The following is a 25076-nucleotide window of genomic DNA, read 5'->3' on the forward strand; positions in this document are numbered from 1 at the left end:
TGGGCGCGAACTGGTATTGTCGGGTCCGGGCCTCTACTACCTACCACCTTAGTGGATGCTAGAGGTACTTAGGGGTACTGGAATTTTGGAGGGTTCCTCCACTGGCGGTGCGTCTGTCACTGAGGGTGCCGCTGGGGTGCTGCTGCTACAACGGTGGTCCCGACCCACGGATTCGAGTCGAGTCTCGCGTCCGTCCCCCGTTCCGTCACCACTAACCTATCAGACAATGGAAGGAGAGATAAGATACCCACGACAAGGACATGTGCCGAAGTACCACCTTTCCTCATTTCCAAAGAGGTACCTGGAAGTGAGATACTGTAGGTAGGTACCTATCTCCCTAAGTTAGTAGGGACTCAGTGAAGAATACCTACGCAAAGCATCCGAATGGACGAATCCATTGCTATAGATACACGCACATTGATGTGTGCAGCCAGGACTAGAAGATGATGATTACCCAGACACTACAGTGCAGTATCTTGGTCACTTGTGAAGTATGCAGCCAAGCTACCTTCACGAGACTAGAGAGATAAGGGTGACCGTAGTTGGTGAGACTGCTGCAAGCTCACTACCTAATTGTCTTGCAGGCAGATGATGCACTCCAGCCTCAATTCACGTCACGTCCGCGTGGAGCGCTGTTCTTCCCGTTGCCTACGTATTCGTAGGTACCTCATGTTTCTGAAGGTCGGTCCCCACGTGCCCTTGCCATAGGTACCTCGCATTACATACACATTTGTGTGATATCCCACATAGCATTTGACCCTTTCTCAAACCACTTTGGCTCATCTCGCGCCTCGTCCGTCCACGCAACGTGGAATTGTACGATCCACATGCAATTGGGTTTCCAATGTCTCAGCCCCATCGCCTCCTTTCTCTGCTCCTTTGTGAGCCCCTTCTACTCCGTACAAGACGCTGACTGGCACTGAAGCATAAGGCAAGGTAGAGTCTACAGCAAGTAGTACCAAAGTAGACACATGGCATGAAACTGCTGCAACTCAAGCTGGTTGGCCGGTATATTCAAACGTCCAGAGGAATTCCACATGAAAACGTAGCGGAGGCGGGAGCGATAGCTAAGAAAGCTTAAGAAATGCTGCAGAAACAAGCAATAAAATGGCTCTCGCGGCAAGCTGCGTGGTCCTCGATGCCCGAAGCGCCCGGCTCGACTCATGTTGTGCTTCAATAGCGTCAATTTGCTGCGACCAAATTCGCCGGCCCAGCAGATAGAACTGGTTAGGAACTCCCGCCTACCCTGCCAGCCTACCAGCCCAGCCTGCTTCACCTTAGCTTACCTTCGGCCTGGATTTGAACATTGTCAAATGAGGAAAATTCACATTCCATCAGCTCTGCAGCTCGCTCACCTCAGAAACCAACGTTGGTCTCCCGGGCTTCGGCACGCTTAACCTTCTAAGTTCTGTTCCCAGCCTCCCGTCTTTCCTGTCATTTTGCCATTCTCCGGCTTCTCTCCCCCGTATCACCAGTGCTTTCCAAAGAATCTAACATCTCTCTCTTCACTGTCCCCTCCTTCGCCCAATTTCTCGAGCTAGCCGGGCATCCCTGACCTCCCATGGTTTCTTGAATGTGACGTGAAACGTTTTCATGTCGTTTCTCCAGCGAGTGCAAACAAGATATCTGGTTTGGTTGGTTCAAATTTCTTCCTATCAGTATGTATTAGGTAGCACCCTGCATAAACTTAACTACTACATACATTTTCAACTCTGAGCTTGCCCATCATTCGCGTCTCGCGTTGGCTCATCCTGCGTCACCGTTGGCTACCTCTTACTACGTGTTAGTGCTGGAATTTCCCCGACCTTGCCGGTACCGATTGCTTAATATCCGTACCCAGAAGCGAATACCCCCTCGACTGATGACAAAGATCGAGATGCTCAATCTCCCCAACAACCTCCATCCCAGCAATCTAAATCGAAGCGCTAGTGCATGCTTTCTGCAGCTTACCATGCTGCGCTGCTACGCATCCTGCCTCCTTCGGTCGAATTGATATCGCTAACGCCGAAGTTGTCAGCGACGAACAACTTTCCTCACGTACCGGTTGCCAAGCTTTACCGAAGCAAGGAAAAGAGAGACAAACGCCCACCCAGTTGTTTGGATCTATTGAGAAGTTACGGCTTCGTCTTCTTAACCCGCAACGGCTACAAGACTTGGCAAAAGGGGATCGACACAGATGTTCTCGTCCTACCCACATACAACTCGATGCCAGCCTCTGAAGCATGGCAATAGCCTCTAGGCGTGGGGTGTGGTGAAATTCGATGTTGCAGTGCAGTCAGTTGCGGTGGGCCAATGGAACAATTACATTATGCCTCTGCGTAAATGTGCAATGCTACCCATTCCAATTCTCCGAATTACCGGCCTCTGGCGAACACGATCTTGTAGATATCTGAATTCCTTAGAGACGTCACGAATGCGAACAACGACATGTGCCAACACAAAGTTTTCCCCATCAGAAGCACATCCAAGTCCATCTGGTTGTCCGTACGCATGGAGATCTGCTTTTAACTTTCAAGATTCCCTCATACCTAAGTGCATGCAGCGTATATTGGCCGGTGCTCTCCTTCCCCACCCTTACCGGGGAGTTGGTTTTAGCCATTCACGATTCCCTGATGACACATCATTTCGAAGAATCAAACCATCATTTAGTGTGGAAGAGCCAGTCTTGGCAGGCACGACAGGGTTGGATGGCTTCGGGGAGATGTTGGAGCGCGCAGTGAAGGATGTGGAAGTATGGGAAACTTGGACTTGAAGCTCACGGAAATCGGGAACGCATACGGAGTAGATTGGCGGGGTGATGCATAGCCCCATCCCGCGCTCCATGATTGACATCTCCGTGAAGTCAAGCCTTTCGATTTAATTTGATTTGTTTCGCAACCACAGCGCCCTGGGAGGACGTGGAGCCCTCGGGGTCCAGGGCATGGTGTACCGTATTAAGGCCGACATTGGCAACATGCAAAGAACAAGCATACCCGCATCGACGTTCCTCGTTGGCTCCTTGCATATTCGTTCGCCTGATTACCCATATTCCTCTTCATCCAAGTTGCTAAGGTACTCAAGAATAGTAAATCCGCCATATTGTATTCAGTATGATGTATTAGGGATCTTGGGATACCTGATTACCAGATGTCAAAGGACAGGTCTGAACACCCGACGGCTATTTCTCGGGTCGCCATGCGCCAGCAGCCTGCTGAGGTAAAGTGCCTACCTATCTAATTACCACACTACCGACTGAAGGTAGGTACCTGTGGTGGGTATCCGTCCACTTTACGCGCCTGAGCACGGTCAACGCGTCTACCCCCAGCACTTCACGACAGCTGCCGATGGATATAATGTAGACATGGCGTTGCGCATACACCAAGCGACGACCAAGCACCTAGTCAAGACGTCATGTGAGAACAAGCAGGAGATACGGACATAGGAAAAATCGGGTTACGCATCAAATCACAATTGATTGAGGAATCATGGCCACAATCAAGCCCATCGAGGGCCGCACAGTGAACTCCCCGCAAACCGTCGTCCACGTCCTGTACTGACAACATCGCAGATTCACCAGATTCAATCTGGTCAAGTCATTGTTGATCTGTGCTCTGTCGTCAAGGAGCTTGTGGAAAACAGCATTGACGCCGGTGCTACGAGCATAGGTACGCAAATCCGGACATCCATCTCTGCCATGTGATTTGTGGATAGACTCGATTGCTTACATCTGCACCCAGATGTACGCTTCAAGAACCAGGGACTGGATTCCATAGAGGTCCAGGATAACGGCGAGGGAGTCTCACCGGACAACTACGAGTCAATTGCCTTAAAGCACTACACTTCGAAGCTTGCAACCTACTCCGATCTGGCTACTCTCAAGACCTTCGGTTTTCGCGGCGAAGCCTTGTCATCGTTATGTGCCTTGTCTCAATTCAGCATTGTCACCTGCATGGCACAGGATGTTCCCAAAGGCGCAAGACTCGAGTTCGAGTCATCGGGGAAGCTCAAGGAAGCTCATGTGGTCGCCGCCCAGAAGGGCACCAACGTCATCGTCGGGAACCTGTTTCACAACCTTCCTGTACGCCGCCGCGAGCTCCAACGCAACGTCAAGAGAGAATGGAATAAGGTCATCGCATTGCTGAACCAGTATGCTTGCATCCAGACTGGCGTCAAGTTTTCCGTTTCCCAGCAACCTACCAAGGGAAAACGTATAATCCTCTTTTCTACAAAAGGCAATCCCACCACGCGAGAGAATCTGGTCAACATCTTCGGCGCCAAGACGATGACGGTTCTGGTGAAACTCGATCTCTCCCTCCAGTTTGAGCCCACCGCTAGGCCGGGCTTGAAATCCACTAATCAAGACGAGAAAACTTCCACAAAGGTCCAAGTCCAGGGTTACGTGAGTCGTCCAGCCCACGGAGAGGGCCGTCAGACCCCTGATCGACAAATGTTCTTCGTCAATGGCAGACCATGCGGCCTTCCTCAGTTCGCCAAGGTCTTCAATGAGGTCTACAGGGCTTACAATACCTCCCAGTCGCCCTTCATACTGGCTGATATCCAGCTTGATACGCACTTATATGATGTCAACGTCAGTCCGGATAAGCGCACGATCATGCTGCATGATCAGAATCGCATGTTGGAGAATATGAAGGAGGCCTTGTCGTCTCTTTTCGAATCCCAAGATTACTCCATTCCGTCCGCGCAGCAGCCAATACAGATAACACAGTCAGCCAGGGCGGCCCCCGTTCTCGAGAGCGACGGCTCTGACGATGATGATGAACCTTCGAACCAAGCACCAGCCGCCCCGGCGAAGCAGACGAATTCAAGTGACGAAGATGACGTTAGCTCCGAAGACGATGACGAACAATCTCATTCACGTACTAAGCAACTACGCAAACCTCGTCAGAGGAAACCCCAAAAGCTCACAACAGCAGAACTACAGTCCCAGAGCTTAATGAGCAGGTGGGTTGGACGAGCAGCCGACAGTCGTGCTTTGCATCGAGGAATGGATATAGTATCCGAAGAGCCTGTCGCTGAAGATAGTGGCGAGAAGGCTCCGGCTACTGAATACGACCCTGGAACGTCCGAATCAGAGAACGAGGCAGCGGCGGAGGCTGCCGAAAGCATTTCTTTCAAGACGCCGCGACAGGTTCTCGACTTCAACGCTCGGCTTTCAGACGCCCATAAAGACCACGAAGCTGATGCTTTAGGGGAGAGTGTCTCGCAGTCTTCTATCGATGGCACCGAAAGTAGACAAGCCCAGATTCCTGCTATGATACCTATTAGAACACCAAGAGTTGACCCTCTCATGGCTTCATCTACTTCACGGCTACCTAAGCGGTCAGCCCTAGAAGTTGCAACCGTGTCTATTGGAGAGAGTACCATCACCAGCTCCGTAGAGCCAGCTTCGAAGAGAATAAGACACGAGCCGACCTCATCGCCGACGTCAAAGGCTGCTCATTTGCCATTGAGCTCAGCCACGGCGAAATCCTCCTTTGGCTCAAGGCTAACCCAGATGTTCTCTGCGAGTAATGCAGCGAGGCAGAAAGGCGTCAGCAGGGCGAGCAGAGATCTGCCACAAAACCCCAGCGAAGATGCTGGCGCAGAGACAGATGATGGGAGAGAAAGCGATGATAGCTCAGAGGAGAGGGCACCTGCGGATGAGACCATGGTCAGCCAGGATGATGAATTTGAGTCTGCTTTCGATAGGGCCGAAGCGTTGTCAAGTCCAATACATAGACCCCATGCGAACGTATCGAGCCGTGTCAAGACCCCGGTGCCGGCCACAACGAATGACGACATTCTGAAGGATGAAGCAGCGGCGCAGACTATGCTCGCAGATGCTCGGTCGAATGCCCTCAAAGGGGGGGGCAGGCGAAAGGACGCAACTCTACAGCAGAGGCAAAATGTCAAGATTGACACAAACGATTTACAGTCTCGCATCGAATCTTGGCAGGCAGAGCTACGGCGCACCACCCAAAACCTAAGCCGACAGTCCAATACCTCCGGTATCGAGGATCTCGAGGCCCAGGATGCCGAAGCAGCCCTGTCCTTGATCATATCAAAGTCGGACTTCGCAAAGATGACCATTGTCGGCCAGTTCAATCTCGGCTTCATCATCGCAGTTCGGCACGCGGCTCGGGACCAAAACGGTGACGCAGTCGGGGACGACGAGCTCTTCATCATCGACCAACATGCGTCGGACGAAAAGTACAACTTTGAGAGACTGCAGTCCACAACGGTGGTCCAGTCTCAGAGATTGGTGCACCCGAAGCAGCTGGAACTCACAGCGCTGGAGGAAGAGATCGTCATGGAAAACGTCGCAGCCCTGGACGTCAACGGCTTCAAGGTCAGCGTGGACAGCTCGGGTGACCAACCCGTGGGAGCGAGGTGCAAGCTCCTCGCGCTACCCCTCAGCCGCGAGACGACATTCACATTGTCCGACCTCGAGGAGCTCATTTCTCTGCTCAGCGACCACCACCTCACCGAAGTCAGCAGTGCCCCTCGGCCGTCCAAGGTGCGGTCCATGTTCGCAATGAGGGCATGCCGCAGCAGCGTCATGATTGGCAAGGCTCTGGCGCAACGACAGATGGAGAAGCTGGTCCGTCACATGGGCGAGTTGGATAAACCATGGAACTGTCCACATGGACGGCCGACGATGAGGCATCTCACCGGACTGGGTTCCTGGGACGACATGGGATGGAAGGAAACCGAGCCTCGGGTCGACTGGGCCAAGTACGCCCGAGCATGACGTTGGGTTTCATGTCGTGGTACGCAAAAGTCAAAGGTCGATCTTGATAACATACTGGTTCACTCTCCTATGTTATCATTCACGTTGTTCGTTATTTCTCAAGACATATCCGCGAAAGGGGGCAATTGATTAGTTTACATGCCAAAAATGACTTTTGTTATTTGTATTGGTATCACAGCGTAGTTGCCTGCTCTCGTTACTTTACTTTACATTTAATGAAGCTGTCCATACACTTCCTAGTCTTGTTCCACCGGACGTCGTGAAAATCAACCCGTGTTCTCATATTAAACTCCCAAAACAAGTACTCATTCGCTGCTTACGAAAACCTCCTCATCACCGCGCCACGCCATATTGAACGCCCTTCGACCCTGCGAGACCTTCTTCAGCGACCTTGCCACTCACGTTACGCCTTCCATAAGCTGACGAGTACTTGTTGTCTTTGAAGTCGTTGCCGGATGAGACTTGACGGTTACCGCCGATCATGACCGGAGGAGTCGCCGACTTCAGCTCACCGTATGGCTTGGAGTAGAAATCAGCCTCTGGTTGGATGGAGCTGTCGCGGTTGCGCGGCCAGGGTTGAGGGACGAGCGATGAAGGTCTCTCATCGGCAATGTCGTTGGTACCGCTGACCCTACGAGAGTTGAGGTCTACGTCCGACAGTGCCGTATCCCTGAGCGAGTAGTACGGAGCCTTGGTCTTGGGCGGCGTCGGATGGGACTTCAGTGGGTTCGGGTGCGGGCTCTTGCCGATATCATTCTCAAAGTCACTGCCAGCAAGGTCGTTCTCGTCGTGCTCTGAATCGGAATCTGCGACGTTGTATCTTTGAGACAGAGCTTCGTAAGTGCTGTTCCTCGTTCCCTGCCGCTGCGTGTTCGCAGCTGTCGTGGCTTGGTCCATGGCGCGATTTCGCTTCTGAGTGCGAGAAATCATGGAGTCTGTCGCAAACCATGTCTCGGTGAATTTGCCTCCAGGGGCTGGGACTGCAGATGAGAGAAAAGTTCGGGATCCTGCAATGTTGGTCTCGTGGAGCGGCACCTCGGTGTAAGACCCGCAGTATGATGACCGAGGCCCGGACGTACGAGCGTACTCGCTGACGCCTGCTGTCTGGTTTTGTAGATTTCCTGGAGGAACCTGGTACTGCCGACTGGGAAGATCAACAAAGGAATTGCGGTTGAAACTGGAAACGTCGGAGCCGGCGCGGGTTCGTTGAAAGGGGATGCTTGGTGGTCGAGATACATCCTCATACGGAGCACCTGATCGACGACGGTCCTCGAGAGGTGTGGATAGTCTCTTGTCGCTGTCGCCACTCATGGAGGTCGCAACACTGGACTTATTTCTCTTGTGCTTGGCTCGGGAGGTGAGGTTGTCTTCTAGAGGGTTCATGTCGGGGGGCAGTTCGGTAATCTTGCGGAACATGACACCAAGCCATATTGAGATGCCGAGAGAGATTAAGTGCAAGCCCCCAGCACCGATGAAGGTATAGAAGACGGCTGGAAGGAAATAGTCCAGTAGGCTTTGGTCGGAAAGACGCGTCTTCCAGGTGCCGCCGCTGTTGTTGACGGTAAGAGCACCGTAGGCGTAAAGGGGCATAACGCCAAGATCAGAGATGCTGGCGAAAAGTTGGTAGGCTGTAGACGAGGCAGGGCTACGGCCTCCAGCAGGCCGCTGGAGATGGTAGATGCCGTAGAGGCAGTGTACCATGGCGACACCCGGCTGGAAGAAGGTCAGTCAGTTTTCGTGTACTCCAAACCTTGGAGCAGGCAGTCTGGGCAGTGGACAAACCGTAATACGCATGACCCAGCCAGCCAAAGTCTCGATATTGTCTAGCAGGATGAGTAGAGCAAGTAATCCAGCAGCCCCGATTAATTCTAGGACCCTCAAGCACAACTGGACGATGCGCATCGCCTTGATCCAACTCTTCGTTCTAGGACCGAGGGCAACATAGTTGTTGGATCGATGGCTGAGGACTAGATGAGCACTACAACAGAAACGGCAATCAGTATTAACTTTCTCACTCCTCATGATAAAGACAGTCCTCGCTGTCAATCCTAGACCAAGCGAACTTACTCGGGATGACGGTTGAAGGTTACCAAAGGGCCATCCGGCTTCGGTTTGCGCGGCTGCGGCTCCCAGCTTGCGCGGGTCACTGCCTTTGGGTCGAACTTTGGCTCAGGGAAACGGGAATTGTTGCTGACGACATTGTAGAGGTATGGTTGGTGAGCCATGGTCGCGACACGGCGTTGGTCTTGTCCTTGCGTGTCCTCCGAGAAAAGAAGGAGAGGAATGCGCGGGACAAGAGTTTAACAGAGGTCAGACGGCTGGAATGCCGCCAACTTGAAGGGTATCCGGTGGTTGGATTGGTGTGGCTAAGGTCTCGCTTTCCTCTCACTTACCACGGACATGTGAATGAATGAAAGAGGTGGGGGGTGGGGGAATGGGTGGTGAGGTGGAAGGCAAGGCAGGATGGTTAAGAGCAAGACAGGGACCAGAATCAGAAAGGCCAAACTCAGGGTGAGATGCGCAAAGGTACAGGCAAATCCTGTGTTTGCCCGGCCTCGCCAAGATTGAAGCCGCATCGCTCAAAGGCCCAGTTGTTTTCCAGCCTTCCCGGATCGGTTGATTGACATTGGGTACATCTTGAGTCTAGTGTTGCAGCTGGCGCGCGGCGGTTGCTATGGCAACTCCTCGTTCCTGCAGTACTAAGGTAGCATGCCTTGGGAGCTGCACCATAGCAAGCCCAATTACCCTTGTCACCTCATGTTCAGGGTATGTTCATTTCAAGCCTCTCGCGCCAGAAAGCTGTCATCCAAAGTTGTCTACCTCGTCTGTTTGCACCTCTTCCTGGCTCGACGATCATTGACCTCTCGCCTCCAGATGTCTGGATCATGGATCATGGGTAGCATACTTAGTACACTAGATACTATCCACTTGGTCCCGAAACCCGCCCCCCCCACCAACTTTTGAGAGGGTCGAAATGACGTATAAAGCTTGGACCAGGCCTCGATTACAAGCAACAGGGCACTTTTACCGGCAGCTGTAGTTCAAGAGAAGCTGCAAGAAGGTAGCACAGCTTCATGGTTCACGACATCGATACTTCAATTGAAGGCCTACTTTTCTTCACCCGCGGCATCTTCACCCGCGGCATCTTCACCCGCGGCAAAAGCATGCACCTACTCTTCTTTCGAATCTCCAGGCACAGCCCAGTGTTGGCAACCAAGTCAAGGTAGTAAGTGGCTTTATAAGCCACAGGCCGAGGACGCCGAGTCCATGCGTCACATCGGTACCGCAACTAGGCCCGGCTCCGGATTGTGGATTCTCGATTTAAATCCGAAAGCTTCCACCCCGACGCCTTCTTTGACTGGATTCACTCGGTGCTCTATACTCGGGCTGCATTAACCAGCTTTGGTGGTAGCTTCCCATTTCACTGACCAGGCTACCTCGAGTTATTATTGGCTGAACACGCGGTGTCCAGTATCACCTCGGACAAGTCAAGTTCCTTAACCATCAGAACAGACCAAAGTCTACTCCGCGCTACCCTCCACCAGTCCCATGATTCTATCCCGATGCCGGGCCAGGCTGCGCCCAGCCTGCCGCCGTTTTCGGATGGAAGTGGGCACCGGCGCTTCCGGGTCGCGCCCGTCAAGTACCGCCGCGAGACAAGTCCGCCAACCAAACGCCCCGTTCCGACTGGCCGTCGTTGGCTCCGGTCCAGCAGGCTTCTACTCTGCCTACCGAGTGATGTCCCAACTCCCCGAGACTACGGTGGACATGTATGAGTCGCTGCCGGTACCGTTTGGCCTCGTCCGCTTCGGCGTTGCCCCAGATCATCCCGAAGTCAAGGTTCGATAGCTCCCGTCTCGTTGACTGCTTCACCGGTGCACGCTGCTTACACAACCCCCAGAACTGTCAGGACAAATTCACAGAAGTTGCGGCCTCGCCTAAATTTAACTTCATGGGTAACGTGACCATAGGCGACGTAGGCCGTCATCCCGACAGCTGCAATGTGCCCTTTCCCACCTTGTTGCGAAATTATGATGCAGTGTTACTCGCATATGGAGCCGCAAAGGATAGAACCCTCGGCATCCCTGGAGAATCCAATCTCCAAGGCGTCTACTCGGCTCGCCAGTTTGTGGGCTGGTACAATGGGCTTCCCGAATATGCCGATTTGTCACCCGATCTCACGAAAGGAGATGAGGCTGTCGTAATTGGTCAGGGCAACGTAGCCCTGGACGTTGCTAGAATGCTCCTGGAGGATATCGATGCCTTGCGGCGGACAGATATCACAGAAGAGGCCCTTGCCCAGCTTGCAACCTCTCGCGTCAAGAGGGTTCATGTCGTTGGAAGACGAGGTCCAATGCAGGTGAGTAAACCGCTCAGCTTCTTGTGTCCAAATAGAGCAGACGAGTTGATCCTCCCATCTAGGCCGCGTTCACAATTAAGGAAGTCAGGGAGTTGATGAAGATTCAAAGTGTTGGCTTTCATCCGGTGGACAGCACGCTCATACCCCCAGACATCAAGTCACTTCCAAGAGCAGCAAAGCGCTTGATGGAAGTGGTCGCCAAGGGCTCCGTGTCTCGTCCACACGATGTCGAGAAATCATGGTCACTTGACTTCTGCTTGAATCCTGTTGAATTTTTGGCCAACCAAAATTCTCCTACCGATGTTGGGAGCACCGTGTTCGAGAGGACGGAACTGTCTCACAAATTTGATCCCGGTGCTCAAGCCCGGCTTACCGGAGAAACTATCACGGTGCCTTCGAACTTGGTCTTCCGTTCCATTGGTTATAAGTCCATTCCCTTACCCGGTTTCAAAGAGGCTGGTGTAGCCTTCGATGACCGCCGAGGTGTCGTTATGAACGATGGACGCGGCAGAGTTGTTGCAGTAGATCAGGAAGAAGCTTCTGAAGCAACGCAGTCAGGGGTAACCCCCGGTGTCTATTGTGCCGGTTGGGTTAAACGAGGACCGACTGGCGTCATTGCCTCGACTATGCAGGACGCCTTTGAAACGGGCGATTCTATCATTCAAGATTGGCTGTCTGGTTTGCAATTCCTGTCTACGGGTAAAGAGAAGCCCGCGGCAGGATGGGATGGAGTCCGCTCAGAAATCGGTGACTCAGCTCATAAGAGAACAAGCTGGGAAGACTGGCAAAAAATTGATGGCGTAGAGAAAGGAAAAGGTCAGGCTGCGGGCAAGGAGCGGGAGAAATTCACGTCCACCAAGGCCATGCTTGAGGTCCTATCATAGAATACGGCACTGTAGTCAAATGTAGAAATACCCCTCTTTGTAAACTATAGAAACATTGCCATTTACTGCTTGATCTTTTCGGTCAGTTCTGGCACCTTGTCGAACAAATCTCCCACGAGCCCAACGTCCGCGATTTGGAAAATAGGGGCATCGGCATCCTTATTTATGGCGGCAATGACCTTGCTGTCCTTCATACCAGCCAAGTGCTGGATGGCACCTGAAATGCCAACAGCCAGGTACAACTGAGGTGCAACGACCTTGCCAGTCTGTCCAACTTGCAAGCTGTTATCAGCGTACCCGCTATCAACAGCGGCTCTGGAGGCGCCAACAGCAGCACCCAGAGAATCGGCCAGGGGCAGCATGACCTTGTCGAACTCCTCCTTAGACTTGAGGCCTCTGCCGCCAGAGACAACCCTCCCAGCGGTAGCAAGGTCCGGCCTGTCTGACTTGGCAAGATCCTCTGACACCCACTCAGTAGCAGAGTCAGACTTGGGATCAACGCCATCCTCCACCGTAGCTGAGCCGCTAGCAACTTCGGCCGCGGGGAAGGCCGTGCCTCGGATGGTTATAACCTTGATCTCGTCGGATGACTCTACTGTCGCGATGGCATTGCCGGCGTAGATTGGGCGGACGAAGGTGTTCTCACCCTCGATCGAAGTAATGTCAGAGATTTGCTGCGAGTCCAGCATGGCGGCAACGCGGGGCATCAAGTTCTTTCCAAAGGCAGTGTGTCCAGCGATGATGTGGGTGTAGCCGCCCTTCTTGATGTTCTCGACCAACAGCGGTGCGAAGTTCTCGGGGAGACCCTGCAAGTACGGAAATGTCAGCTCCGGAACCTTACAGTTTGTCGATATTCTACAATAATGACCTACCTTGTCATACGCGGCATTGTCGACTGCAATGACTTTCTCAACACCTTCAACCTTTGCCGCCTCATCGGCAACACCCTTGATGTTGCTTCCCGCTACAAAGCCGTGGATGGATCCTCCCAGCTTCTTTGCTGCTGTAATGGCGCTCAGTGAGCCATGGTTCAATTGACCTTCTCTCTGCTCCAGAATGGCGAGGGTCGACAGCAGACTTCTTCTCGATACAGATCGGAACCCCAAGAGTCCTCTGGACGCTGCGACAACCCCGCTGCCAGCGGCTCTTCGAGCAAGGAATAGCATTTTTTGCGGCTACGACGAATGCGAAAAGTACCGACTTTACTGGGCTCGTCTAGAGGAACAATTGGCGAAGCTTACCGTGAGCGAGGGCTTGGGTGTTGATGTGTAGGATCTCAAGTTGAAGAGGAACGGTTGGACACGGCCCGAGGTTACTAGGCCGAGTTCGCATGAAGCCTTTCTCAGCTGTCAAAGTGCCGTCATCAGAGGTAGAGACGCTCTGGCTTGGGCCGGGGGTGAGATTAGCCGCAGCAACCCAGTCGGCTTTATGCTCCGAGCTCTCGGCCTCACCAAGCTTCTCAGGACTCAGGACATTGAACAAGGGACGTGCACCAAAAAATTAGTCATGGTAAGCGATACTAGTCCGACACGTGACACACTTTGACCACGTGATCAGCTGGACCTGGCGTCGCGCTTCAGCTTCCAACGGGGGAGGGATTGCGCAGGGAAAAGGTACACTTGGAGAAGCCCAAGGACAGAGCAGTTCCCCTGGTATCTTCGCGCCAAAATTTCTCCAGATCCAGACGCGACTCCATAACGACCACACCTCTTCATCTCCCATCAAGAACCACGCGCTTTTGGAGGGGCACACCCACAGGCTGCATCATCAATCAATCAATTCCACCAGTCGCATATCATAGGGCATTCTATCCGTGCAATTTGTGTTCCATTTTGCGCGTCGCGCCCTTGAGCTTCCGCGCGCTTCGACAAGAGTTTGGGTGCCTGCCTCCTCCTAAGATCCATTCAATCAGAAGTCATCATGGAGGACCAACCCAACTACGGAATTTCCAACGCCGCCTCTCCTGGCAGCAATCCTATCCTTTCGCAACCACCTTTGCAACCTGCCGCGCCTACTCCGGGAGATGGAGCCGAAGGTGCGTGTCATTGGCGACCCCGTTAGCATTGCTTTCATCGGCACAATTGACGGCATCTAACAAGACTATGTTTCTAGATGTCCAGATGACCGAAGGCCCGGTCGCTGAGCCTAGCATCAAGCAGGACAGCGCGACACCCGCACCAGGCGTCACATCCGATAATCCCCTCGACGCCCCCGATGGCCCCGCGCCCGAGGCTACGCAGGACGAGGAAATGGGCGGTGCCCGCGACGAAACAAAAGATGGCCAAGCAGCAAAGGGCGGCGATGATGCTGCAGCTGGAAATGATGCGGAGGGGCAGGACTCCAAGACCAAGGAGACACTCGAAAACGCGGCTCGAGAACATCTTATCTCGCAAACGCACGCTATCGTTCTGCCGAGCTACAGTACCTGGTTCGACATGAACACGATCAACGACATCGAGCGCAAGGCCATGTCCGAGTTCTTCAACAGTCGCAACCGCAGTAAAACACCAGCTGTCTATAAGGACTACCGTGATTTCATGATCAACACCTACAGGTTGAATCCCGTGGAATACCTTACTGTCACGGCCTGCAGACGAAACTTGGCTGGAGATGTCTGCGCTATCATGCGCGTCCACTCGTTCCTCGAGCAGTGGGGTTTGATTAACTACCAGGTAGGATCAAAATCGATGCGCTGTCTTGTATGGTGAACTGACTGAAGCGATGTAGGTTGATGCAGAGCAACGGCCCTCGCATGTCGGCCCCCCCTTCACTGGTCACTTCAAGATCATTTGCGACACCCCACGCGGTCTACAGCCGTGGCAGCCGTCTGCCGACGCCGTCGTCTCTGCTGGCAAGCCCAGTGCCGATACAGAAAAGAAGGCTGCGGCAACACCGGTCGCTAAGAGCGAGCTTAACTTGGAAGTCAGCCGCAACATCTACGAAGCAAGCGCTAAGGGTACAAAACTCAACAAGAGCGAACCAAAGACCAATGGCGAAACGCCAGTGACGAACGGCGTTTCGGGTATCGAAGATGCCACCAAGACACCAATTGTCAAGGTCAACTGTCACACTTGCGGTATCGACTGCACCAGGCTATACTACCACAGCTCTCAGGCCGACCCGAATTCCAAGACCAAGTACGACGTTTGCCCAAGCTGCTTCCTCGAGGGTCACCTTCCAGGCAACCAGACAAGCGCTCAATTCACCCGCATGGAAAACCCTACATACACGACCGTCCTTGACAGAGACGCACCGTGGAGCGATGCCGAAATCCTTCGGTTGCTTGAGGGCATCGAGAGGATGGACGACGACTGGAATGAAATTGCGGATCACGTGGGTACGCGAACACGCGAAGAGTGCGTCTTGCAATTCTTGTCCTTGGATATTGAGGGCAAGTATGCAGACTCGGACCTTGCCGTGAATGCACCAACCGGCCTTGCAATGCTTGGACAGCAGGGCGGCCATTTGCCTTTCAGCCAGGCGGATAACCCGGTCATGTCCGTCGTCGGCTTCCTTGCCGGCCTCGCAGACCCTGCCAGTACGGCGGCTGCGGCGAACAAGTCTGCCGAAGAGCTCACGCGTAAGCTTCGCAAGCGACTTGAGGGTGGCAACTCAGAGGAGCAAGCTGTGACCAATGGCAAGGGCAAGGACAAGGACGGCGACTCAATGGAGATTGATATCCGCCAAGACGTCACTACGACAACTACTACGACGACGACGACGCTGGCCACCATTCCTATGGCCACCATGGGCGCCCGGGCCGCTGGCCTGGTGTCCCACGAGGAACGTGAGATGACAAGACTAGTGTCCGCTGCGGCCAACCTCACTCTGCAGAAGTTGGAGTTGAAGTTGAAGTACTTCAACGAGATGGAGGCCATCTTGCAGGCAGAGAGAAGAGAGCTCGAAAGAGGACGGCAACAGCTGTTCTTGGATCGCCTCGCGTTCAAGCGTCGCGTCCGCGAGGTGCAGGATGGACTCAAGGCGGCAGTCGAGACGGGTGGTGATCAAGGTCTTAAGCAAGCCCAGGATGCGATGTCTGACGGAGCCAACCTCACCTTCCAGGCGGCGCCTGGAGCAGGCGCTGTGCAGCCACTGAGCAGTGGAGGGCAGATTAAGAGCTTCGAAGCTTGATGCAGCTCATGGCACGGTGTCTCTTCCTTGAAGAAGACATTTATAAGATCCATTGGGACAAGTATTGCTCTGCGTGTGGGCGGAGAACGGGGTCCCTGTATTTTGCAAGGGGTTTGGTTTGGTGATGAACAGGGAACGGCACAAATAATTGTGGTGAATTGAAATAGTCTGGATGATTTTAGGCGTCGGAGGGATTCCTATGGCTGGACGACTTCTTGTCGTTTACGCAATTGTATTAGATACTTGCACTACCGGTTTTCTACCTGCTTTCCATCTTGCCAACACCGTGTGAAGTGTAGACCTTAAGGGAATTCATCATTTCTCTGCGGACGACAGTGTGATTGCTCGAGCTATGTGGTTGCCAAATGAGTTACGAGCTCACATCATGGGCACAGGGCGCTGACACATGCTAATGTGTTGTTCTGTACCTGGTATTGATCTCATGGTGAAGCAGTGCTGGTAGTGATGGATGTGCTATGTTAGCTTAGTCTCACATGTTTGGAAAGAATCATGGTGCATAAGGTTGTCAGATCCAGCTGCATGGGTAAGCTCAAGTCAAGGTGATCTACTTTGTGGCCGTTGAGCAAGCCACTCCACTAATGCGCGTACGGCGCGGTAGTGGTGCTTAGGGACGCTGAGGTCAACCGCAATCTGTGAGATGAAGTGCCGTGTGACCGCGGCCCTGACCGTGGCCGTGACCTAGGCTGGTGTGGCATGCGTCCGGTCTGTGGGGCCGTGCTTCATGAACCGGCCGGTGAAGCAAAAAGGTAAAAGCAAAGAGAAAGCGCTTTGCCGCCAAGGTTTGTGAGCACCCTTTCTCGAGGCATTCTAGTATCTGACTGTCCCGCCTCAGGTAGCTGTCGATATGCCAAGATGTCCGGGTAAACGGAAGGGGACATTGATCAGTTCGATCCTCCGATGGTCCAGTCCGGTATCGTCTGGGGCTCCCCTCCTATCCGGTAATATACATATGATATTCACCGGATCAGTCTTCGTCCTCAGCCAGTGGTGTAGAATCGAATTGGAGGTGTGTTCCGCACTGACGAATAGGGCGGTTGATATCATGATATGTCTCCCATCAGAGACGGAATGCGATGAGCACCGGTAGTCATTTGTATTCGACCGAGCATCCTAGGTAAATCCAGCCGAGAGCCTAGGCTCAGGAATGGCAGAGAGCCGACGATTCTCCGGCCTCGGAGACTATTTGTGAGGAGAACAGGTTGAGGGGATTTCTCCAGATAGTAGAGATGGAGATCAACTGGAGTCTTCGTACGGATACTGGGGTAAGGATGTGCGCATACTCCGTATCCGTACAGGTTACAACTCATTACCTACTACGTATGTACCGTATCGTGCGTATCCACTGATGGGGGTCGGCACCATCGTACGTACTACGTAGTACATACATAAAGAAGAAAAGTACGGGGTAAAAGCTGCGTGCATGGGGCTGGCTACCTAGCTTCTGGAGCTAACGTCTGCTCACCCCTGTTTTACCTCGGCTCAAAGTCCCGATCCACCGCTTCTACTCCAGATGACCAAGGTAGTGAAGACACCTTGCCGGCTGCACCGCGATGCGCCGAGGGGCAATGAGCCAGTGAGGGAATTTGGAGAACGAGTGCAAGATGGTGTCAATATGGGATCCGGTAAATTTTGCGCGCACGTATGGAGGGCCGAGACTCAATCGCAGACTGGCAGACTTGCTGTCTGGGTTCTGCGGTGCTGCAGTCGCCGGTATGCGGCCTGTAGCGCATGACGCGCCGCGCGTGCCCTTTTCCCCAACTCAAGGTCCATCTCCGCCGCTCCGCCGGACGTTCGGGCATCGTGCTACAAAACCTCTAGAATGAGAACTGAGCAAAACGGAAGCCAAAGGAGAAAAAGGTCATAGACCTGGTGTCTGAGAGGGTCAAGATCAATTGTGCCCGATACCGTGCTCCGGACCACGGTCCCGTCCGGCTTGTCATAATAACATAGGGACATACCTACCCGGAGGACGCCAGATAGCGCAGCTCTTTCCTTCTCCCTTTCTTGCCTTTTCTCAACACTTCTTGCTTCATCTACCTCGCTCTTCATCAGTCCCTTGACATAGGTGCTCTTCTTCAGTACTTATAGCTTTTCGCTCTTTTCCGGATCGCAAAGGGTACATGTATCCTCTCTGGTAGCCTGTACTACTTTGGTCCCTACGGCGCTGAACTACCTACACTACACCGGCCCATCCTCCTACCAGCCGCCTTATCGACAAGACGCGATCCCACGCCATCTCTCGCGGCCCTACCTACCTTAGGTATTCTGAGAACAGGACAGGCTCACTACCTCACCTCAGTATCTTCGTCAACCTCACACAACATCCATTCCCGTCACCTGGGGACGCTTCTGCTGCCTGGCGCTTCTGCCACATTAGCAGCCCGAGGTATCGACAAGCCAGCCCACCCCCACCGCCCCATCGTCGGAAGCACCTGGCTTACAGCGGCTTCGAAAGAGAACCTGACACCCCATACCCCAGCTGTTCCCCATAGCCGGACCCCGTACCGAACCGCAGCAGCCTCCTCTTGGGGTACCTGACAGAGTACGGAGTACCTACCTACAGACACACTGCTAGCCCAGAATCCACACATCCCTGTTGTGGTCGACATTGCTGCTGGTAATAAAGGGATTCCCGCGTGGCACCTACGTTTTGGCTTGTGACAAGCAGCCACTTCACTCCAAGTCTCCCCTTCTGTCTGAAGGTGTCTGTTGTATCCGTCAGTCTGTCACCTTGTCACTCTGTCCTCGTCCCTCGCTCGCTCCGGCTAGCCCCCGCTCCGGCTCCAAAAGCCACTCGACTGAATCGCCTGCCTGTCTGCCGTCTGCCGCGGATCTTTCTGCGGCTACCTTTTTTCGTGCGTGCCACCACTGCGTCTGCACTGCAACTATTTTAACACCACCCAACCACTCACACACCACCACACGTTTAATCCTTTTCAAGAATTGGTCATGTCGGCCGCATTGCGAGCGTTGGAGGCTAGGTCTGCCACGGCAAGGACTTCTTTGAGACATCTGACCTTTAATCGTCCGGTACGTTTTGTTCGTTGACGCTGTTGCATCTTCCCTTCCGCTATCCTCTCTCTCTACTCTGCTCTGCTCTGCTCGGCTCTTTGGCCTCGGCTCAACGCCATCATCCTTGATCCCACCCCGCTCCGCTTCTTCGGCTCCATCCATTACTTTTGGGGAGCTTCTCTCTTCCGTCTCTCACATCCTCTCATACAAAACACATATCTTCTCTGCCTCATGCTCTGTCTCTCACACTCTCTAATCACGTCTCCTTTCTCTCCAGACCTTTGCAGCCATGGCTCCTGCAGCAAAGCGGAACAACAGTTCCCTCCCTTCAGGTAAATTGCGACTCCCCAAACATTCTCGAGCCGTTTGCGCTGGCGCCTTGAATAACCGAGGATGCGCATCGCTCGGCGCATTGATCTTCGCCCGACTGACATGGAGAATTGCGTACAGGATATGTTGAGGACAAATCCAAGGGCGCCATGCTGAGATTCCAGGACTCTCTGCCCCGTCTGCCTGTGCCGACTCTCGAAGAAACAGCCGCGCGCTACATCAAGACCCTCCACCCCCTTCTGTCCGAATCAGAGTTCGCCACCAGCAAAAAGGCCGTCGAGGAATTCGTCAAGCCCGGTGGTGTCGGCAGCAAGCTCCAGGAGAAGCTGCTCGCCCGGAGAGAGGATCCCGCGCACCGCAATTGGCTGTACGAGTGGTGGAACGATGCGGCATACCTCAGCTACAGAGACCCCGTCGTTCCCTACGTGAGCTACTTCTACTCTCATCGTGACGACCGCCGGAGAAGGAACCCTGCCAAGAGGGCCGCGGCCATCACCTCGGCTGTCCTCGAGTTCAAGAAGCAGGTTGACGAAGGCACACTCGAGCCCGAGTACATGAAGAGACTGCCTATCTGCATGGACAGCTACAAGTGGATGTTCAACACCAGCCGTGTCGCCGCAAAACCCGCCGACTACCCCGCCAAGTTCTCCCACAAGGACCACAAGTACATCATTGCGATCCGCAAAAACCAAATCTTCAAGATTTTGCACGAGGTGGACGGCAAGCAGCTCAACGCCTCAGAGCTCGAGCAGCAATTCAACAAGGTATATGAGTTGGCCCAGAGAGTCCCTCCCGTGGGCGCTCTGACCAGTGAGAACCGTGACGTCTGGTCAGATGCACGCGAGATCCTTCTCAAGGCCAGCCCCAAGAACGCCGCCTCTCTGGAAGCCGTTGAGGCATCCTCCTTTGTCGTGTGCCTTGACGACGCTGCTCCCGTCACTCTCGAGGAGCGCGCGCATCAGTACTGGCACGGTGACGGCGCCAACCGTTGGTACGACAAGCCCCTCCAGTTCATTGTCAATGATAATGCTACGTCGGGATTCATGGGAGAGCACTCCATGATGGACGGAACCCCTACCCACCGTCTCAATGACTTCATCAACGACCTCATCTTCAACAACAAGCTTGACCTCTCTGACCCCTCAATCCGTTCCAACCTGCCCGAACCCCAGGTCGTCAAGTTCGAGATTACCAAGGAAGTACAGGCCGAGATCGACCGCGCCAGAAAAGATTTCCATGATGTCATTAGCCAACACGAGCTGGCCGTTCAGGCGTATCAGGGTTACGGCAAGGGACTCATCAAGAAGTTCAAGTGCTCGCCCGATGCCTACGTTCAGATGATCATCCAGTTGGCATACCACAAGATGTACGGCAAGAACCGGCCTACATACGAGTCGGCCGCCACCCGCCGCTTCCAGCAAGGCCGTACCGAAACATGTAGAACCGTGTCAGACGCCTCCGTCTCGTGGTGCAACGCCATGGCCGACCCCAACATCGAGGACAAGGCCAAGGTCGACCTCTTCCGCCAGGCCATTGACTCCCACCTCGAGTACATCACTGCCGCCTCAGACGGTAAGGGTGTCGACAGACACCTGTTCGGTCTGAAGAGGCTGCTCGAGCCCGGCCAGGAGTTGCCTGCCATCTACCAGGACCCGGCTTTCTCCTACTCCTCCTCGTGGTACCTGTCCTCATCACAGCTTAGCTCAGAGTACTTCAACGGATACGGATGGAGTCAGGTCATTGACGGCGGGTTCGGAATTGCCTACATGATCAACGAGAACAGGTGCGTGATTTGTGTGCTGTCGTCTGCTGCAGTGTAGCCTCCCCCCAACAATCTAAGAAACAAGCTAATCTCTGCGTAGCATTAACTTCAACGTTGTGTCCAAGGGCTTGGGCAGCCAGCGCATGAGCTTCTTCCTCAACGAGGCCGCCGGCGAGATGCGCGACCTGCTCATCCCTACCATTAAGCCCGCCAAGGCTAAGCTGTAAACGGTGATAGAAATCCTTTGTAAGAGAGGGGATGAGAGAGGAGTTGTCGTTGGCGATATGGGCGAGAGAAGAGAAGTCGACCAATATCCCAAGGGTGCTCCGGCGCTCCGTCAGTTATGTGAGGGTGTGTATGTGTGTTCATATATGGTTACATGTAGATGACCGGTCGTTCTTTGCACGGATACAGCAGAAGCGTCTCTGGCAACCTGATAGACGTGACCGGTGGTGTCGGCACCACCGCGATCATATTGAAGAATTTCCCCCTTCGCAGTCTTCTCATTCTGGGCTATGTACACTGCATCTCCCCATTACTCGAGTGGTAGTACCAAGCACATCATTTCGACAGCTTTCTATTGCCTCTATTGAACATGCGGGTATGAAGGTTGCAGGGCAATGTATAAATGTAACATGACTGAAACAGGCAAATCGAAACCGCACAGTTCCAGATTGAAGCAGGCTATGTGAGGTGGGGAACAAAAGATGCCGCCGCCATGTTTACTCCTACAAATCGACCCAACTCTGGCTCTTCCCAGTCTAATCCCCCTTCCTTAGCTGCAGCTGAAACTACTCATCTTAACCTGAGTGAGAGACAATCTCGTTGACGAGTTCGCCCTTGCTCTCATCATAGTAGGAGCAAATCTGCGATGGAAGCGGTACTTCCACATAGTCCTCGTCCTCTCCCGAGATAACGTTGAGGTTGATGCCTGAAGACTTGCTCGAGAAGATCCTGGTGTCTGTGCTCTCCTTGCTGAAGTAGACTTGAGCGCCGTCAATTGAGTCCATCAAGACAGCAGGCACAGCACCCATGACCTGCAATGCAAAGTTCTGAGACTTGATGACGTCCACAGTAGACACAAGAGACTCCACGATCAACGACAGACGAGTTGAGTTCTCAATGGTCACAGCATTTGCTTTGCCCTTCACAATGATGGTAGTGTTGCTGCACTTGCTGATCAGGATGGAGTGCGAAATGGACGCCTCGATTTCAATGGGCTGAGGCTCCTTCTCAAAGTTTTCCTGCATATTATATGAAAGTTAGCCATCTGTGACATACCATTCAAAACATAATAATAGGGGGCTTTCATACGATAGTCCACTTGTTGCCCTCAAGCACCTTCTTTGGTGGTTTCTTGACGCGCATGCTCTCTGGCTTAGGCTTCTTGCCAGGAGCTGGGCTCTTGCCGCGTGCTGATGCCTCTCCATCAACTTTCGAGCTTGTACGAAGGGACGGGTTCTTGTGCGTCATTTCCGATCTGTCGACCTTGCGAAGACCCTTGGTCACAGCCTCGCCCTTGTTGAGTTCGGAGAACACGGCGCCCAGTCCACCTTTGCCACCGGGGGTTTCTTCCTTGATATCCAGTACTGGGGGAGGTCCAGGAGGCGGGGGTGGAGGCGGAAGACCGCCGGCCGGGGGTGGCGGAGGAGGAGCAGCGGCAGAAGCTGCAGATGCGGACAACGATTTAGCAACCTCCTGAGCTAGCTGACCCTTCGGGTTCCAGGGGATGCCGCTAGCGAAGTTTTGCTTGACGTAGTCGGCAAGGTCACGGAAGACTTGGTAAAAGGCGTTCACCCATTCGGTTTGCTGCGCATCCCTATGGTATACCGCATTAGCCATGGGTCCTTCAATATCACATCGGATCATTGGCGCAGACACACTTATCCTTTTGCTCCTTCAACACCCTGTTACCAAAGAATTGGGCAGAACCCAACGAATCTTCGACATGTTTGTAAGGACGGTTGTCGACAGTGACCCAGGCGAGAACCATGATGCCCTCAGCAACAGCGCTCAGCTGGGTGAAAACTGGCGACCCTCGGTTGGACTCTTTGATATTGTTGACAGCTACAAGAGCTTCATTAATGGGCTTTAGGAGGTCCTGGTAGACAGCCATTTCGGCGCCATTCAAATCAGGCTTCTTGGCCTTCGTGGTGATGAGCAGGAAGTTGCGCTGGGCTTGGAAACCTTGCAGAACTTTGGCAGCCTACGGAGACCCTGGTCAACATCCAAATAACGAATGATTCGCGAGTGTATTTAAATGACTGACCTGGTCAGCAACAAGGCCTCCAAGTTGCTGACTGGTTTTGACATATTTCTCGACCGATGTGGCAATAAATTGATCGAATTCCTCAATGGACTCTGGAACTGGCTCCGGGGGAGCTTGGGGGGCGGCGGCGGCTTGCGGCGGCGGGGGAGGGGCGGGAGCATTGGAAGCAGCAGGCGGCGAGGCGACGGATTGATTGAGGGCGGGAACGGCTTGGGGAAGCTCGATGGTAGAGGTGGCGATATCTTCGAGCCTAGCCGTAGCAGCTTCGAGCCTTGTTTCGAGGTTAGCAACGAGTGCGCTGACAGTGGGCCCAGAATAGGAGCAACAGCGAGCTGAAGCCCGTCAATGTTGCCGTAGAGCTGGATGCAGAGTAGTCCGGGCTGATGGGATTTCGGTCGACGTACCGCTTGATGAGGGTGGTGAGGTTATGCATGTTGTTCGTTGCCATGTTGGGCAAAGGAGGGGGAGCCGAAGCTTGGTGCAAGGAGAAGGTCGACAGGAGAGGTTATAGGACGGCGGCGATGGGCCGGGGGTAAGCACTGACGGACAGAGACGGTGTGACGAAGGGCGTCAGAGAACGGAGATCGGTAGCGGGAGATGCGGTGGACATGCAATGGCAAGAACAAAACCGACAATGACAGCGAGGGCAATAGCAGGGTGGGCTGTTGCAACGCGTAGTGAGCTCAATGCAACCGAAGCTTCGTGCAGGATGTCTGTCGAAACAGCTCAACACAGCAAAGCCACTATTGCAAGGTTGATTGGGGGAGAGCCAAAAGATTGGGCGTGAAGTTTCAGCTAGTGCGGAGCTGCTGGGATGGGCGAAATGCACCTGGCAAAGAGCAACGGGTCGGCTGTCGCTGAAGATGTTATAACTGAGCAGAGAGCTACGAGGTTGGCGGAAGAGGTGTTTTGAATGGGTATTATCGCAAGCATCCAATGTCATGCCAGATGGGGGGGAACAGACGCGGCAGTACGTATCTTTGTTCTAGAGACACTGTACCTCTTAAGGAAGCTCAGGTACGGAGTACCTTACACCCAACTGATTGTGCTTGGGGTCCCAGGACAAGGTACCTCAGGTAAGGTAGCTCCACACGCTGGTTCAGAGCTGATGAACGGATGCCTTGCGCACTTTGGATGCCTTGAGTTCCTTGCCTAAGGCATTTCCTACCTCTATTCAGGCACCCGGTCCCAAGCCTATCCATCTGTTCCTATCCGTAGGTCTGTCAAGCTTGGCTACCCAAGCTTGCGCAAGATATCTCACAGATCAACCTCTAATTTGGAAGAAATTTCACCCCATTGACCAAGCTTAGGTGTCTGCTGAAACCTAAGATCAATCCTACATCTCCTGCGCATGGGATTACTCCCGTTCATCTGCTCAGTCTCGCTCATTTAGTGCAATCTGCACTTGCATACGATGAGATGACGGTGGTCAGCATGCTAGGCAACTCTGAAAAGGCCGTTTGATTCGGAAGCAGCTTGCTCAGTAAACGAACTCCGGCTTACGTATACTCTGTAGGCTGTCGCCAAAGTCAACACTTTGTCCGTGAATACGGAACCAATGAGCGGCTATTGACGGC

General features: G+C 53.6%; 7 protein-coding genes across 7 annotated transcripts; 4 read left to right on the top strand and 3 right to left on the bottom strand.

The window, feature by feature from the left end:
* Positions 1-3464: 3464 nt before the first annotated feature.
* Positions 3465-6730, top strand: CPAR01_16485 (DNA mismatch repair protein MutL; the record flags this gene model as incomplete). The annotated part of the gene is made up of 3 exons (XM_060500730.1): positions 3465-3497; positions 3548-3644; positions 3717-6730. The coding sequence occupies 3 exons, from the start codon at positions 3465-3467 to the stop codon at positions 6728-6730; spliced, it is 3144 nt and encodes a 1047-aa protein (XP_060340643.1).
* Positions 6731-7063: 333 nt separating this feature from the next.
* On the bottom strand, positions 7064-8955 carry CPAR01_16486 (uncharacterized protein; the record flags this gene model as incomplete). The annotated part of the gene is made up of 3 exons (XM_060500731.1): positions 7064-8443; positions 8513-8708; positions 8798-8955. The coding sequence occupies 3 exons, from the start codon at positions 8953-8955 to the stop codon at positions 7064-7066; spliced, it is 1734 nt and encodes a 577-aa protein (XP_060340644.1).
* A 1378-nt stretch (positions 8956-10333) lies between these two features.
* CPAR01_16487 (uncharacterized protein) lies at positions 10334-11974 on the top strand (the record flags this gene model as incomplete). The annotated part of the gene is made up of 3 exons (XM_060500732.1): positions 10334-10570; positions 10632-11090; positions 11153-11974. The coding sequence occupies 3 exons, from the start codon at positions 10334-10336 to the stop codon at positions 11972-11974; spliced, it is 1518 nt and encodes a 505-aa protein (XP_060340645.1).
* Positions 11975-12036: 62 nt separating this feature from the next.
* Positions 12037-13140, bottom strand: CPAR01_16488 (electron transfer flavoprotein domain-containing protein; the record flags this gene model as incomplete). The annotated part of the gene is made up of 1 exon (XM_060500733.1): positions 12037-13140. The coding sequence occupies one exon, from the start codon at positions 13138-13140 to the stop codon at positions 12037-12039; it is 1104 nt and encodes a 367-aa protein (XP_060340646.1).
* Positions 13141-13894: 754 nt separating this feature from the next.
* CPAR01_16489 (SWIRM domain-containing protein) lies at positions 13895-16105 on the top strand (the record flags this gene model as incomplete). Its single annotated transcript, XM_060500734.1, has 3 exons — positions 13895-14009; positions 14087-14646; positions 14702-16105. The coding sequence occupies 3 exons, from the start codon at positions 13895-13897 to the stop codon at positions 16103-16105; spliced, it is 2079 nt and encodes a 692-aa protein (XP_060340647.1).
* A 3322-nt stretch (positions 16106-19427) lies between these two features.
* On the top strand, positions 19428-21457 carry CPAR01_16490 (choline/Carnitine O-acyltransferase; the record flags this gene model as incomplete). Its single annotated transcript, XM_060500735.1, has 3 exons — positions 19428-19470; positions 19589-21251; positions 21331-21457. 3 exons carry the CDS (start codon positions 19428-19430, stop codon positions 21455-21457), a joined length of 1833 nt encoding a protein of 610 aa, XP_060340648.1.
* A 573-nt stretch (positions 21458-22030) lies between these two features.
* On the bottom strand, positions 22031-23947 carry CPAR01_16491 (uncharacterized protein; the record flags this gene model as incomplete). Its single annotated transcript, XM_060500736.1, has 5 exons — positions 22031-22474; positions 22545-23049; positions 23114-23436; positions 23500-23770; positions 23904-23947. 5 exons carry the CDS (start codon positions 23945-23947, stop codon positions 22031-22033), a joined length of 1587 nt encoding a protein of 528 aa, XP_060340649.1.
* Between the last annotated feature and the right edge of the window lie 1129 nt (positions 23948-25076).

Source organism: Colletotrichum paranaense, assembly GCF_030867605.1.
Source record: "Colletotrichum paranaense strain IMI 384185 chromosome Unknown Scaffold_25.1, whole genome shotgun sequence".
In the NCBI taxonomy this organism is placed as follows: domain Eukaryota; kingdom Fungi; phylum Ascomycota; class Sordariomycetes; order Glomerellales; family Glomerellaceae; genus Colletotrichum; species Colletotrichum paranaense.